The sequence below is a fragment of the Podarcis filfolensis genome, assembly GCF_964270895.1.
Source record: "Podarcis filfolensis genome assembly, chromosome: 3".
In the NCBI taxonomy this organism is placed as follows: Eukaryota; Metazoa; Chordata; class Lepidosauria; order Squamata; family Lacertidae; genus Podarcis; species Podarcis filfolensis.
The window spans coordinates 105,639,463-105,655,862 of NC_139606.1; the positions used below are offsets into that span (position 1 = coordinate 105,639,463).

The 16,400-nt window shown below is 44.5% G+C and overlaps 1 protein-coding gene across 8 annotated transcripts in view; it reads left to right on the forward strand.

The window, feature by feature from the left end:
• SLC8A1 (solute carrier family 8 member A1) overlaps window positions 1-16,400 on the forward strand; it is a 282,886-nt gene that overhangs the window by 56,464 nt on the left and 210,022 nt on the right. For all 8 annotated transcript variants that reach the window (XM_083604984.1, XM_083604985.1, XM_083604986.1 and 5 more), the window contains one exon: window positions 3,963-5,799. In XM_083604984.1, the coding sequence (XP_083461110.1) occupies window positions 4,001-5,799 (1,799 nt within the window). In that variant the 5' untranslated portion in view covers window positions 3,963-4,000. Of the gene's footprint in view, window positions 1-3,962; window positions 5,800-16,400 lie in introns of those variants that run through there.

A 16,400-nucleotide genomic window follows, 5' to 3' on the forward strand; every position in this document is an offset into this window, starting at 1 on the left:
TACTAGGACTTTGTTGAATGGTATTAGTTGTTTTGATGAATTTGTTGTTGTTGTTGTTTTGATGAATTTGTTGTTGCTTTATATGCTATTGTGTGATAGTATAGTGATCACAATGGGTTTTTGTTTTTGTTTTTTTTTAAATGCTATTGTGATTACTGGGTGGCGCTGTGGGTAAAACCTCGGTGCCTAGGACTTGCCAATCGTATGGTCAGCAGTTCGAATCCCCGCGTGGGGTGAGCTCCCGTCTTTCGGTCCCAGCTCCTGCCCACCTAGCAGTTCGAAAGCACCCCTAAGTGCAAGTAGATAAAATAGGTACCGCTTTCTAGCGAGAAGGTAAAACGGCGTTTCCGTGTGCTGCGCTGGCTCGCCAGAGCAGCTTCGTCACGCTGGCCACGTGACCTGGAAGTGTCTTCGGACAGCGCTGGCTCCCGGCCTCTTAAGTGAGATGAGCGCACAACCCTAGAGTCGGACATGACTGGCCCTACGGGCAGGGGTACCTTTACCTTTTTATTGTGATTACTGTGAATCACTTTGAGCTCAACATTTGTTGTTGGGAAAGTGGAATACAAATACTAAATCAGCTCGTCATGCTTTTAAAAAAGAAGAAGGAAAAAGGCTGGTGGGCATGGGCCAAACCCTTAAAACGGGTAAAGGGGACCCCTGACCATTAGGTCCAGTCGTGGCCGACTCTGGGGTTGCGGCGCTCATCTCGCTTTATTGGCCGAGGGAGCCGGCGTGCAGCTTCCGGGTCATGTGGCCAGCATGACTAAGCCGCTTCTGGCGAACCAGAACAGCGCACGGAAACGCTGTTTACCTTCCCGCCGGAGTGGTACCTATTTATCTACTTGCACTTTGACGTGCTTTCGAACTGCTAGGTTGGCAGGAGCAGGGACTGAGCAACGGGAGCTCACCCCGTCGCGGGGATTCAAATCGCCGACCTTCCGATCGGCAAGCCCTAGGCTCTGTGGTTTAACCCACAGCGCCACCCAGAAGCAGCTTAGTCATGCTGGCCACATGACCCGGAAGCTGTACGCCGGCTCCCTCAGCCAATAAAGCGAGATGAGCGCTGCAACCCCAGAGTCGGCCACGACTGGACCTAATGCTCAGGGGTCCCTTTACCCTTTACCTCAGTAGGCATTAGGCCCATCCAGTATAACTATTTAGATCCCAGCCTTACCCATTGCTTCATCATTCTGTGTTCTTGCATGGGTCTGTGCACTGCCCCATTACCACGTGCTGGGGGAAAGAAATGGCTCTTCATGGGCAGGAAAGAAGGTGCTCTGCTCATCTGTGGTTTTGACGCCTTTTAAAGTCACCTCTTTTTTTGGCCACAATTTGTGTAACAAATGGGTGCCAGAGATAGCATCTGTTAAAACCAGCTCCTATGGCCAAGGGGAGGAAATTAGCAGACTCTCCTTGGTCAGCAAACCTTCATTATACCTTAACACCCATGGCAAACAAGCAAACTAAAAGGACCACAGAAAGAAGTTCACACCTTATTCCCGCCCCGAATTCTCAGGAAGGCAAAACCTGCTTTTTTAGGTGACAGGTGAAGACCCTTTTATTCTCCAAGGCTTTAAAGAGCAGACTGGTGTTGGCTGCTGCTTTTATTGGCTTGCAGAACAGGTTTTTGCTGCTCCTGTTCTTTCAAAACTCTTTGTGTGCGTTTTTAATTGTTTTATAATTAAAGTAAACAGTTTTGGATATTTTAAATAGAAAAAAAAGGATATGTAAATGTTTCAAACAAACAGAAATAAGCTTAAAAGAAAAGAACTGTTCCGTGCAGCATAGCAGAGAGAACATAGCTTTCTGGTGCCGTTTTTAGTTAAACATCTGAGCTAGGTTAAGAGCTTTGAGAACTTAAAGACGAAAAGTCACTTTATCCAGGGATAGCCCACATATATATTGACCTGTTCTGACCTCTTTTTCTTAATGGTGACTGCTCCTGCTCAGGCTGCACAGAAAAAGCATTTTGGTTCCAGAAATTCATTCTGACTTTGCAGCTAAGATATAATTGATAGAATTCTACAGGATGGGCTATTAGTGTGTGAAAACAGTTCAGTTCCAATGATCCCCAGGCATGGACCTCCAAATGGTGGGGGTGTCAGACGCCATCTTAGCACCCAGGCACCTTCACTTGTTCATAAATGGTTGAAAGCTAGGTGCAAAATGCGCCTGGCACCTGGCTAATTTTGAACACTGATTTTAAGCACATCCAGTACACAGGACTTCATCCCCACAAAGAATCTTCAGAGTGCTACCATTCCCAGCACCATTAACAAACTACAGTTCCCAGGATTTGTTGAGGGGAGTCACGTGTGTGTGTTGCATGTGCAGTGGTGTAGATCTGCTGTGGCAAATGTGTCGTAGCTTGAGCTGTAGCAGAAAAGGCACAGCTCCATCAGATACATGAAAGTGGACCACAGACGTTATACAGTGGTACCTCAGGTTAAGAACTTAATTCGTTCTGGAGGTCCGTTCTTAACCTGAAACTGTTCTTAACCTGAAGCACCACTTTAGCTAATGGGGCCTCCTGCTGCCGTCTCGCCGCTGGAGCATGATTTCTGTTCTCATCCTGAAGCAAAGTTCTTAACCCGAGGTACTATTTCTGGGTTAGCGGAGTCTGTAACCTGAAGCGCCTGTAACTCGAGGTACCACTGTATATGATATGCACATAGATCTAGAAGGAGAGGGGTATGGTAGAATCTGTGTTGCAGAATGAGATAAAAGAAGTGTATCCATATCTTTGTTGCCCTACTGATAGCGACGCAATTTGAGCAGCAACCATAAACAGACTAGGACCGTCTTCGCCAGCATTGGTGCTTGTCAAATGTTTTGGTCTACAGCTCCCAATTATTATTTGATTGTTTCATCAAATTTATACACTGCTTGATTTGTGGGGAAACCCTCAAAACAGTTTACAATAAAGAATAAAGCAATAATGGAGCAATCGATAGCTCCAGCCAGCATGAGTTGTAGTCCAAAACACAGGGACGGCACCAGGTGTATAAGATTGTACATGCTGTTGAGAAAGTGGGCAGGGAGAGTTTTTTTCTTCCTCTTTTTCAATGCTAGAACCTGGTCTCATCCGGTGAAGCTGAATGCCAGAAGATTCGAGACAGACAAAAAGAAAATACCTCTTTCTTTGGCTACTGCAAGTGACGGCCACCAGCTTGGGCTGGCTTTAAGGGGATCAGACACATTGATGGAGGATAAAGCTATCAATGGCCCCTTGTCATGATGGATAAGTTGCACTGCTTCCAGTATCAGATGCAGTACCCAGAGGCCTCTGAACAGAGGTTTTTTTACGTTATTAAGGCACGGGCAACTTTCTAGGTGACTAGCTTTCTGAGACCCGTATAAATTCCCCATCGACATGTAAATGCTGGAGAATGGACAAGCATGCCACTGACCTTCGTTTATTTATTTTTTATTCCACTTTTTGTATAATTCATGGCCATAAAATATAGGAAGGGAATTTGCGAACAAGTTTGTTTATTATTATTACCCAGATTTAGAATGTTACTAGTAATTTTCATTTGGCGTTTAGAAAACCTCTACCAGATATTGCTACAGGAAATTGTGTCTTGTTTTGTTTGTTTCATTAAAAAAGGGAAAAGGTGACACTTCAGCAAGGATCTGCTGGTGCTGTCAAAAATCCATGTTAATTCAGACAAGCTTAATTGGTTGTAAACACCTGTTTTTTGTTGTTTATTAGTTCAGTGATTTTCAACTGAATGCAAGTTGAACTGGAAATCATTAGCCAACAGCAGATGTACGGATTTCATGATATAACTGTTCCAATTCGCTAATGACTTGACAAACCATTATTTTTTGTAAATGGGGTTTATCCATGTGAGATACTCTAAATCTATGTGACCTGCGGAAAGACAGTAATTTTGCAACTCTCCCCCTGCTACCTGAATCTGAGTAACACGTTTTTACAATTTTGTATCCTGCAGGTTGGAAAACGTTGGGAAACTGGTACGAGAAGCCAATCATGATGGGATTAAAGAATCTAGCTGCCTTTCCTGGTGGTCTTCACCTTTTAAGTGTTTGTGTGCTCTTGCTGCTATTTCACATGGACAAAGTGCATGCAGAACATCTGTCCGAAAATGCCAGCAAACCTGATGAGTGCACTGGTACCTATTTCTGTAAGAAAGGTGTGATTTTGCCAATCTGGGAGCCTCAAGACCCTTCCTTTGGAGATAAAATAGCAAGAGCTACCGTATACTTTGTGGCTATGGTCTATATGTTTCTAGGAGTATCCATCATAGCAGACCGCTTCATGTCATCCATAGAAGTTATCACATCCCAAGAAAGAGAGATCACGATCAAGAAATCCAATGGCGAGACCACCAAGACGACTGTTAGAGTTTGGAACGAGACTGTTTCCAACTTAACGCTGATGGCTCTGGGCTCTTCTGCACCTGAGATTCTCCTTTCTGTCATTGAAGTGTGCGGCCATGGCTTCACTGCAGGGGACCTTGGGCCGAGCACCATTGTAGGAAGTGCTGCTTTTAACATGTTTGTCATCATAGCCATCTGTGTCTACGTTGTCCCTGATGGGGAGGTCAGGAAGATTAAGCACCTCCGTGTGTTTTTCGTCACAGCCGCTTGGAGCATCTTTGCCTACACATGGCTCTACCTGATTTTGTCTGTCATATCTCCTGGGGTTGTCGACGTCTGGGAAGGCTTGCTCACCTTGTTCTTTTTCCCCATCTGCGTGGTGTTCGCATGGGTTGCGGACAGAAGGCTTTTGTTCTACAAGTACGTCTACAAGAAGTACAGGGCTGGCAAGCAGAGGGGCATGATCATCGAGCACGAAGGCGAAGGGCCACAGTCCAAAGCGGACATTGAAATGGATGGGAAGGTGGTGAATTCTCATGTCGAAAGCTTCTTGGACGGCACCCTGGTCCTAGAGGTGGACGAGAAGGACCATGACGACGAGGAAGCAAGGAGGGAAATGGCCAGGATCCTCAAAGAGCTGAAGCAGAAGCACCCAGACAAAGAAGTGGAGCAGCTGATAGAGCTAGCTAACTATCAAGTATTGAGCCAGCAGCAAAAGAGCCGAGCCTTTTACCGTATCCAGGCTACTCGGCTCATGACGGGAGCTGGCAACATACTGAAGAGGCATGCAGCTGACCAGGCAAGGAAAGCGGTCAGCATGCACGAGGTCAACTGTGAAGTGGCAGACAACGACCCTATCAGTAAGGTCTTTTTTGAGCAGGGCACCTACCAGTGCCTAGAGAACTGTGGCACGGTAGCTCTAACTATTGCTCGCCGAGGTGGCGATTTGACCAAGACCATCTCAGTTGACTTCCGAACAGAAGATGGCACAGCCAACGCTGGATCCGACTATGAGTTCACTGAAGGGACTGTGGTGTTTAAGCCAGGCGAGATGCAGAAGGAAATACGGGTGGGCATAATTGACGACGATATATTTGAGGAAGATGAGAACTTCCTCGTTCACCTCAGTAATGTGAAAATGTTATCTGAGGAGGGAGAAGACGGGGTTCTGGAGGTCAACCACATTGCAACCGTGGCTTGCCTGGGGTCGCCTGCTACTGCCACTGTCACGATCTTTGACGACGACCACGCTGGCATTTTTACCTTTGAGGAGCCAGTCACTCACGTGAGTGAGAGCGTGGGAACGATGGAAGTGAGAGTGCTACGGACATCTGGAGCGCGAGGAAATGTTATTGTGCCCTACAAAACCCTCGAAGGCACGGCCAAAGGGGGCGGAGAGGACTTCGAAGACACTTGCGGAGAGCTTGAGTTCCAGAACGACGAGATTGTGTAAGTACTGCTAAATCTTTGTGGCTTGTCAACAGTTCAGGTGTACTTGCAATCATATCTGGTAAAATGTTATCGTCAAAGTTCATGCTGAATCAAATGCTGGGTGCTCTTGTGTGCAAAATATAGAGGAAGCCATGGCACCTTAGGTGCTGTGTGTGCGTGTGTGCGTGACTTTGACTGTGGCAAACCCATACAGATTCCCCATGTTATGAAGCTGTGTGCATGTCAGAGAGCGCTGTCAAAAGGAGTGAATCCCAGAAGTGTGTCTGTGCATTGTTTCGAAAGTCCACATGACTGTTGTGTGGAAATTACCAGCCTTTTCAGAGATCCCAGGTGGGAGTAGCTCTAAACAGTACAAGGTGAAAGCAATGTAGAAATCGTAGACTCTTTTCCCAGGCACACTTGAGCTCATCAGGTATGTGGCTAGGAAGATCTTGCTTTCAGAGCTTTTCTGGGATGGCCCTGCTGTTCCCTTTGCAAAAAGCAGCCTGAGACTAATAAGCACCGTCAGGTTGCAAGTTCAGAGAGGGCTGTCATTAGCCTTTGTGACATCATGAAATATTTATGCCCTGCGCTTTCAAGTTAATGTTGCCACGTGGGGGAAAGTCCAATTAGGCAAGGCAGCCAGGTTTGACAGTTTACAGGCGGGGAAAGAGGCTAGGGAGGAAACATTGCTGATAAGCATTTCCTGGCAACTAGGGACAGAATTTCCCTCTTTCGTTTCTGCACAAAATTGTAAATATATTATTGTCTATTTATTGTATGGTGAAGGGAAGTAATGGAAGTCTGAAGGACCACCCTGCAAATCAAATAATACTTCATCCTATATACTTCAATGTGAAGGAAAGAGGCCACTGCCCATCTCAAGTTCTAGTCCTTCATGAAAACAAACTATTCCTAAGGCAGAACCGCTTGTGAATAATCGTGCACATTGCATTAACTCTGGAGATCATGGACCAGTTACCTATTTAAAGGAAGTCTGCTGAGACCGGCACATTGAATGCTTAACATTAAGTTTTGTGACTTAGTTTATGCATTCACATAATGAATTTGCATCTTGTTGCCGTGCATAATGTGGAGGTAGAAATTGTTCTAGCAGTGGTGCTGATAAATAAGTGAAGGGCTTAAAAAAAATTATTTTGGGAGGGCGCCAACCTGTGGGATGAAATACTCGTTTCCTTGTTCAATATTTACATGTGTTCAGAAGCGTCACCTAAGCAAAATGCTTTGAGTCCCCCACCTACCTGCCCATTGGGTAAGCTTGGTTTTCATTACGAGGTTTTTCTTTCTTTCTTGAGACCATCAATGTTGATGGCTATTTTTCCCTGCTGGCATCATTGGGCAGTGATTGATAACTTCGACAACGTTCTAGTGTTTTTGGATTCAAGCTGGCTGTTGTTTTAGGTTTAAAATGGTTAGAGATACCTGAGATGCAGGGACGTGACATTTCTGTTGCCTGCCCCACCCTTGAAGTGTGACTTACCCCATCTCTGGGCCCATTTTGCTTCTGCACATTCATGATCATGTTTGCTGAGAATCCAGTTTTCTGGCCACATGCACTTAACACATATATGCCCCATTTAAACATTTATGTGCAATGCATTAATGCAGCAGGTTCATTATGTGGGGCAGGTACAATCCTGTGCTACATGCTGAGGTATAAATGGAAAACTGCTTGAATATATATATACTAGAAGGGGTAAAGGTAGCATTCCGGATGCCCCGAATCTTTGATTTTCCTTCTGAATCATTGCATGGTATTCTGTGGAATCAGGATGAGTAAGAGCAGGTGCTGTAAGGAGTTTTACGGTGGTTTAAAACTTTGTGCTGAAGTTTTTAAACTGCCTTGAAGAAAGAAAAAGAGAAACAATAGCAAAGGAGGAGAGGAAGTCAAGGTGTAAAATATCTGAACTGGAATCAACTAACTGGTACACTAATGGAAACCAGGGCAAGGACTCCAAGTTAACGCATGTGTCCAGGAGGAGAAGGGGGATAGTTTTGTTGTGCTAGCAGAAATACTTGATGTTGCATTTGTCTCTATGAAGTTATGGCAAATTCAAATTGAGATCTATTTTATCTGGGAGGTTCTGTAGATGTGTAAGTTCAGGTGTGTGCAAAATGCAGCCAGTGTGTGATTGTGTGATGAACTGAAGTGTATCAGGAAGGCAGAACAACGTTTTTGAGCAACTAGTCTTTGATCTCTCAAGACTTATCTGCTGTCTCAGTGAATCTGTGCTTCACTTAGTTTTAAAGAATTCATGTGTTTTCACCAGGTGCAAACCAACAAAGACCACAATATACATCCAGACCAGCCTCTCTATTTTGGGGGAGAGAAAGGGGGGGTTACCATATCAGCAAAGCAGCAGCAGCAGTGTCAAAATTAATGAAGTTTGCTACTGGCTTTTAAAAAGAGTGTGGTGAGCCTATGGCCCTCCAGATGTTGGATTTAAACTCCCATCAACTCAGCTTGCATGGCCAGTGGTCATGTGGTTCAGAAACATATAGACAATTTTAGAATGGGCTCAAAATGTGCTGGTTTTCCTGGTGCCAGCCAGGGTGAACTGTTGAAAGAACATGTGCTGGTGGTCATGGAAGACATGAAAAGAAGCACATATCTGTCTAGTTTGGACCCAAAGTGTGAGAATTCAGCATAGATGGCACTTGGTTTCCCAACATTAGGGAACTGTTTGAAAACTTTTGCCTAACTGACAAATCATTATTTCTGGAAGACCATGCAGAGATTATGTGCCTGAAGCCCGTTCACTGGTTCAACTCATTTGCTATGATCTCAAGCTGGCATGGCTAATTTTAGAAACATAGAGAATAATTTGAAATAGTTTGTGCAGATGGAGTTGCAACATTTCACACACACATATACACACATACCTGGATAAGAGTAGTAGACCTCTCCTGGTACTCTTGCAAAAGAGGCTTTGTGCTGCCCCAGCAGTGATACTCTATATTTTATTGATTGGTGTAAGATTGCAGCCATGATAAGAAACCTTTTCTAAGAGATGAGTGTCAGAGCAACACAGGCAGCTAAGATAGGCTAGTAAATGAAATGAATGAAGGCTTAAAAAAAAAAAGCAGCACTCGAAAGATGCGGCCTAATTTTTAGAGGTGCTCAGAGCCAAGAACTCTCGGTGAAAAATCAATAGGCGTTATGGGTGCTTCGTTCTTCTGAAAATGATCCTCTTTAGCCTCTGTTATGCATTTCCCCAGGGCCCAATTATATAAAGCAAAGTTGCCTCGCCATGTCCACGGAGGCTTCCCATCCATCAGAGGACGTTTTGTGGTGTTTTCTTCTCCACGGTCTATCAGACAGCTTCGGAGTAAAGTGAAAGCTTTTGTTTTACTCCAAGGGTTAGGGAACCATTGACAGCTTTCCAGATGCTGCTGAATTGCAGCTCCTTTCAGACCCAGCAAGAATGGCCATTGGCTAGGGATTATGGGACTTGTAATTCAGCAACATCTGGAGGGCCCAAAAGTTCCCTACACCTGCCTTGCACCACACATTCTGCCCAATGGACATGCATTCCAGTGAATCGGCTGCTGTCTCAGCTGCCAGCCTTCCCACTCCGCTAATGTTTTTGAAGGGGGCTGTTCCTTTTTTAAATTTTTATAAGTGCCGCCTGATTATCATGTGCTGAGACTTACATTAGCTCCTGAAATGAATATGTTAATAATAAATAGGGCTGCCTCTGAAGATGGTTCGGAAACCTCAGCTAGTGCAGAACTGGGTGGACAGGTTTTCTCACTGGGACAAGACAGTTTAAGCATATTACACTGATCCTGGCCCAACTGCACTGGCTGCCAGTCAGTTTCCAGGCCCAATTCAAAGTGCTATAAAACCTTAAGCAGCTCAGGACCGGAATACCTCAAGGATGGCCTTTCCACATATAATTTGTCCCAGACTCTGCATTCATCATCTGAGACCTTTCAAGTGCCTCCTCTATGTGAGGTCTGGAGGGTGGCAAGATGCAAACAGGGCCTTTTCTGCAGTGGCTCCCCATTTGTGGAATGCTTTCCCCAGGGAGGTTCACCTGGCACCTTCATTGTATATTTGTAGGTGCCAGGCGAAAACATTCCTCTCAAACCAGCCTTTTGGCTGATTAATATTCTACAGCCTTTAAAATGTGTTTGTTGGGGGGGTATTGTTTTGTTTGCTTACTTGGTTTTTTTACGTTGTTTTTGTTCCGTCAACCACCCTGAGATCTTGTGATGAAGGGTAGTATATAAATTTAATAAATAATAAAATAACAATACATGAATGAATGAAAAAAGATGTCCATGCTGGCTGAAATGTGGCTTTTCTAATCAATTAACTAAATAAAGCTTTATTTGATGATGTATTCAGCTGATCAGACCAATTAAACTTTGCAGCCCTAATACATAATGTTTGGTAGTTTTTTTGTTTTTTTAAAGAAGACAAACAAACATTACAATACATTTTTCAGGACTTCCGCTTTCTGTGTGCAAAATCCACTTTCCATACACCAGCATTTTAAAAGAAAAACCTGTTTTTCGTCATGAATGGGGGGGGGGGGAATGCCTCCGAAGCCTAAAATAAGCTGGCAACTAGAGCAACTTATTTGTGACTTCCCTGAACAGGACCTCAGCTTTTCTTGCAATGAATTAAGATATAAATAAAGAAAATTGCTTTTGACAGCTGCAGCTGTATTTTATTCTGTCTGGGGCTGATAACAGGATCACTGCAGAAAGACTGGAGGATTGTGGAACCAGATAGGCTCCCACACTCACTTAAAAAAAAAATTAAAAAAATTAGTGCACAGGCAGCAGATCTCGTGTGGAGCCAGTGTGGCCTAGTGATTAGTGTTGGCCTAGGACAACCTTTCTCAACCTGTGGCTCCCTAGATGTTGTTGAACTACAACTCCCATCACCCCTAGCTAGCAAGGCCAGAGCTCAGGGATGATGGGAGTTGTAGTCCAACAACATCTGAGGACCCACAGGTTGAGAACTGCTGGCCTAGGACCTGGGAGGCCAGCGTTCAGGTTCCCTCTCAGCCATGAAGCTCATTTGGGTGACCTTGGGCCAGTCACCCTAACCTACCTCACAGGGTTGTTATAGAAGGTTAACACAGGGAGGACGAGAACCATGAGCGTGGGCTCATTGGAGGAAAGCTGGCGTGTAAATGTAAGCAAGACCTTCCATCCTCCCTCTATGGGCCCCCAAAGTCTTCAGAATCCCAGGGTTTCCTTGCCTTTAGAAAACACCTGGGGAGCTCTCCATTCAGGTGACTTTAGAGCCCTTCTCCTCATCAGAGCCCTCTTCTGAATTTATAAACACGTTTTTGAAAGGATCTAAGCAGTGAGCAAGAGCATATGGGGGGGGAAATACGTAAGATAAAATCAGTCATATAACAAAATTTTAAAGCATAATATTTTTTTAAAAAACCCTTCATTGTAGATCGCATCAACTGCAAACTATAAACAGTTCAGCTGGGGAAGGCCTGAACAAAAAATAAAGTCCCCCCCCAAAACAGTCGTCTAAAGCACAGACTTAGTAGGTGCCTGTCTAAATGCCATGGGGACAGAGTTTCGTAAATCCAAGTGCAATAAACAGAGAGGTGCATATGGATGGGCAGGGGAGAATAAGGTTGGCAAAATGAGACAATTGCCTCCTTTCTCCAAACTTCTCCCTGCCTAAACCGCTTTTTGCAAGCAAGCTGATGTTGGGGTGTGTGTGTGGATTCTGTTGGCAGTTGGGACAACCAGGTTGCAGCACTCGGCACACGGCCTGTAGCCTAAGGGTTGCCATTTGCCAAGCTCAGTGTGAAGTACATTGAAGAGACCATGGAGGGGGTTTCTCAAATTCATTATGGGACAAGACTCTTGCACTTTTAAAAGGTGCATAGAATCGAAGGATGCTGGCAGGTGGCAACTTCTCATGCTATAGGCCTGGTTTGCAAAGTCAGCCAGAGGGAACCTTCTTTAAAATGCACAGGGGCAAGAGGTTTTTCTCACTTGAGCTTTTAAAGGATTTCCCAGGAAACACACATGGAGAAGAACTTGCAAACTTCCAAATTGGGTAACAGAGTTCTAGGGACAGTTTTGCATATCCCTTGGGGAATTTGGGTGAAATGGAACTGCACTTTAAATAAAATACTGACACAGGAAAATCCATTGCACGTAGTAGTAATACTAATAAGTGATATCCAACGCTAGTTATACTCATAGTAGACTCATTGAAACAAATGAACCGTTGATCTGAGTATATCTTAGTTGGACTGAACAATAATAACATTTTTTAAATGTTCTGCTGGGGAAAGCCTGAACAAAAAAGGTTTTTTTCCCCCAACAGGCACAAATGAAAACAGAAGCTACGTTATCCTGTCAGTTTGCTTGGCCCAGTACTGTCTACCTTTGAGTGGTTATATCTTTCCAGGTACTCAGGCAGAGATTCCTTCCCTACCATTGTTGCCAGAGATTGTTAACTAGAGGACCCGAGAGCAAGTAAAAAGCTTAAGAGAAAAGAGAAGAGGAAAAGGTGCTTCATGCTAGTTGTATCGCATCCCTGTTAGGATTTGACCTGTCTTTTGTCCTTGAAGAGGCCATGTTTCCTTATTTGTAATGAGCTGTTGGCAGTTTCCCACTGCCAGCTGCATCTCTGCGCTTGATTAAGAGAGCTTGGATCTTAGCTGTGTAATAATTCTGAGAGCCAAGTGAAAACCACTTATTAGCTTCATCGGAGCCTGTGTACACTTCCGCCAGGATGCACCGGGGGGGGGGGGTGAGGAACAAATTAAAATTTATAGAAGTTTGCATCACACGGGAGCCAGATTTGAAAGACCAAGCTGAAACAATAAGTGGAAGTGTTGAGTGCACACACAGAGAGCACCTAGCTGACCCACACGCTCACACGCCGTGACCCAGTTTGCGCGTAATGCTGAGCCAAACCATAGCTCAGCATGAATGAGCAATCATGTGGGTTCTGTGAGTGAAGATTGTGGTTGCAGCACTCCTTAGTCCTGCTGCTGCCACTGCTGCACCACTTGGGCCTGAGCCATGGTTTGGCATAGTGTTACATCTGAATGCAGACTTGTGGTTTGTCTCCGCCAGACAAACCATGAGTGGTTAGCCGTAGAACAGCTCGTTGCGGAGCAAGACAGAGAAAAAACAAGCACAGTTTTGGATGTAATGCTAAGCCAGAGTCTGGTTTAGCTCTGAGTACACTACAGTATTCTGTTGTCAAGGTAGGCATGGATATGAGTGTAATAGCACTCTCCCATGTTGTTGTTTAGTCGTTTAGTCGTGTCCGACTCTTCATGACCCCATGGACCAGAGCACGCCAGGCATTCCTGTCTTCCACTGCCTCCCACAGTTTGCTCAAATTCATGTTGGTAGCTTCGAGAACACTGTCCAACCATCTTGCCCCTTCTCTTTGTGCCCTCAATCTTTCCCAACATCAGGGTCTTTTCTAGGGAGTCTGCTCATCTCATGATGTGGCCAAAGTACTGGAGCCTCAGCTGCAGGATCTGTCCTTCCAGTGAGCACTCAGGGCTGATTTCCTTCAGAATGGATGCGTTTGATCTTCTTGCAGTCCATGGGACTCTCACGAGTCTCCTCCAGCACCATAATTCAAATGCATCAATTCTTCAGCGATCAGCCTTCTTTATGGTCCAGCTCTCACTTCCATTCATCACTAGCACTCTCCCATACCAAATACCAAACTTAAATACCATAAAAATATTTAACAGAGTAATCACACACACAGAGGGAAGTAAGCCCCAGTGTGCCAAATTTCTTCACCATCCCTTCTTGCTTACTTCTTCTGTGCTTCTCTCTGCTGTAGCTCTGGAAGGAGACTGGAGCTAGATAGCAGCCAATGGAACCCTCTTAATACTAGAGTCAGCTTTTGCTATGCTTGGGGCGAGGAGGAATGGCTTGGGAGTGATTCAGGGGGCAGCTTAAGTTAAATGTTACAGCATTAAGAAATGCTCTTGGCAACGAAGTCTGTAAGGCTGAAGCAACCTCCCCGGGGATGCAGTGGAAACTCTGTCTTCAAAGCCATTAAAATAAATTAGAACGTGCAAAGGCCTGAAGAATTTGTAACAGAAAGGCTGTCATGGTTTGTTGACCAGTGTGCATGAGAAGGATAGGATGACCACATGATCTCAGATCCAGAAATTATTTTCTTCAAGGAAACTTCATGCCCAGGTGACAGATAAAAACAAACAGCCTCATTGGGTCTTCAGCCCTTATTAAATTGTCCAGTGATTTCCCTTGATTCCGTCAGTCTCCTTCACTTAAGCATATTATGCTATTGACATTTTGTGATTTTTAAACCAGTGCATGAGCTTAATGAGCCTGTTTGATAGTCTATGAACTATCTTTTGGTTTCCTCAAAGTTAACATGGTTCGTTAGGCTTCTGCGTTTAATCCAAGATACCTCTGGCACATGTGCACTAAGCATGAAGTGAGCATAGGTTTCCTATTGTGGGCCTGCTCTGCAACTTCTATTGTGTAGACACCACATCCCAAGTCCTACAATCCCCATTTCCTTCAGCTCCTTGCAATCCTTATTGCAAGTTCTGCAATCCCCTCATTCATCAGTTTCTTATTTCTTTTTCCCCAGAAAGGAATTTGATGTCACGTTTTCTGATCATTCCACCAGTGCAAGCATTTTTGCTTGCCAGACAGAACAATCAACCTTCTCCTCCCCCTGCATGCTGTTCTGGGGGTTCTCCTGACCTCTTCCACTCCCTGCCAAATTCAGGGTGGGGGACATGCAGGTGGAAGTGAGAGTGGAGTTCCCTGTTGGAAGGTGGAAGGCCTTCCGCAGGGCTTCTGCTGGCAGGATCTATTAACTGAATCCAGTCCCTAGTCTACTACTTCCATATCAGAATTCTACATAAAATCTACTTGGCAAGGCAGTCATTTTCCCTTATCCTATACAAATAATTAAGATATTATCCAATGTTTCCTCCAGGAAGCCATGATGTGTATGGTATTGAAAAGATTGTTCCCTTGACACCAGCGTTAGAACCTCATATATATAAGTTAGGGGGCTAAGTAGCTACTTAAACCAGGGTTACAGTTACCAAAATGGAATGTCTAGTTGCCATATGACTTTTTGGTTACTGAAATTCATTCTGATTGTGCAGATAAAATATAACCGATAGAATTCTACAGGATGTGTTGCTATTGTGTGAAAACAGGCATGCACCTCCAGGTGGTGGAGACATCATGCGCCATCCTTGCACTTGGGCATCTTGGGCACAAGTGTCTGATAGTCAGGTGCAAAATGGACCTTGGGCCTGGCAAATTTCAAACGCTGCTCGACACCACAATATCCTATGAAACATACAATACAAGTAGGAAATGGCACCATTCAGGGACCTCTTAAAAATGGCACCAGCGTTAGGAGAGGTGTGAGGTCCATCAACACCATATATTTAAAGCACCTGGCTTCCTCTGAACAATCCAGGGAGATGTCATTTACCCCTCATGGAGCTACCGTTCCCAGGATTTTTTGGGGGAAGTCATGTGCTTTCAATCTTTAGTGTAGCTGTAGCCTTTGTCCCAGGTGGCTGGTGAGCACATGAAGCTAAATTTTGATGATGTGTCAATAAAGATTAAATAAAAATGGAAAAGGAAGAGTTGACTGGGTATCCTACACCTCCGCCCCAGGACCATTTCCTCATAGCTCTGGTTTTAGGGATCCGGCGTGCTCTTAAGCTCAGCTGGATCCTGCAGTACTCACAGGTCAAGTGCTTCTGCCTTTGCCAGTCCTTGATGCATCATTGCAGGACTAACAAAGACTCTGCTGTGTGCATGGCCAGCTTCCTGTGTGGGTGGGAAAATACCTGCATTTCCCGAGCCATATTACCCACCTTCTTGATTGTACACTCCAGCAGATATCATTTGACTGTGCCCCTTCCATTGATTCAGTTCCTTGCTTCAAACGTCTTAGCCTTGCATAATGGGTCTCCTAGCCTTTTCTGTTAATTCAAATGTCTGGTGCAAAGCAAATGGGTGAGATAGTTCTGCCCCTTCTCCGTTAACAATAATTAGATGTGGTCCAATTTTCCCTCCAGGAAGTCCTGATACCTATGGGGAAAAGAGGACTACAGAAAGACTTAGGGCAGCTAATTAAAGTGTGGTGAGGGGAGGGGGGCAAAGCCCTGGAGCTGGAAACATTACAAAGAGTTTTCAATCTACATAAGGCAAGCAGTATTTAATTATATACAATTAAAACATTATATTTCAAACCCCTGAGAAACGGCGGGCTTCAAGAGACCACTTACTGTGATTGAAAAGGTGCTAATGAACTCTAGAGACTCCAAAGGCATCAAAACTACATAGTGAACTTATTAAACTTGATCTGGAAGATAAATCTAATTACCGGGATAAATTGAAGAGGGCAGGGGGAAGAGAGACTTCAGATAAGGAAATCTCCCTAGAGCTCTAGGTTCTTATTAGAGCAGTTTGAAATATCTTGTTGAAAACTGCAAAATAATAATAAAAATAATTTTTAAAAAGATCTTTTTGCAGCTGCCCGGAAGACTTTTTCTTTTTAAACTCCGAAAGCTGCTTTGCTGAAGTGCAATGCAGCCTTGCAAATAAACCACAGAAGTTAC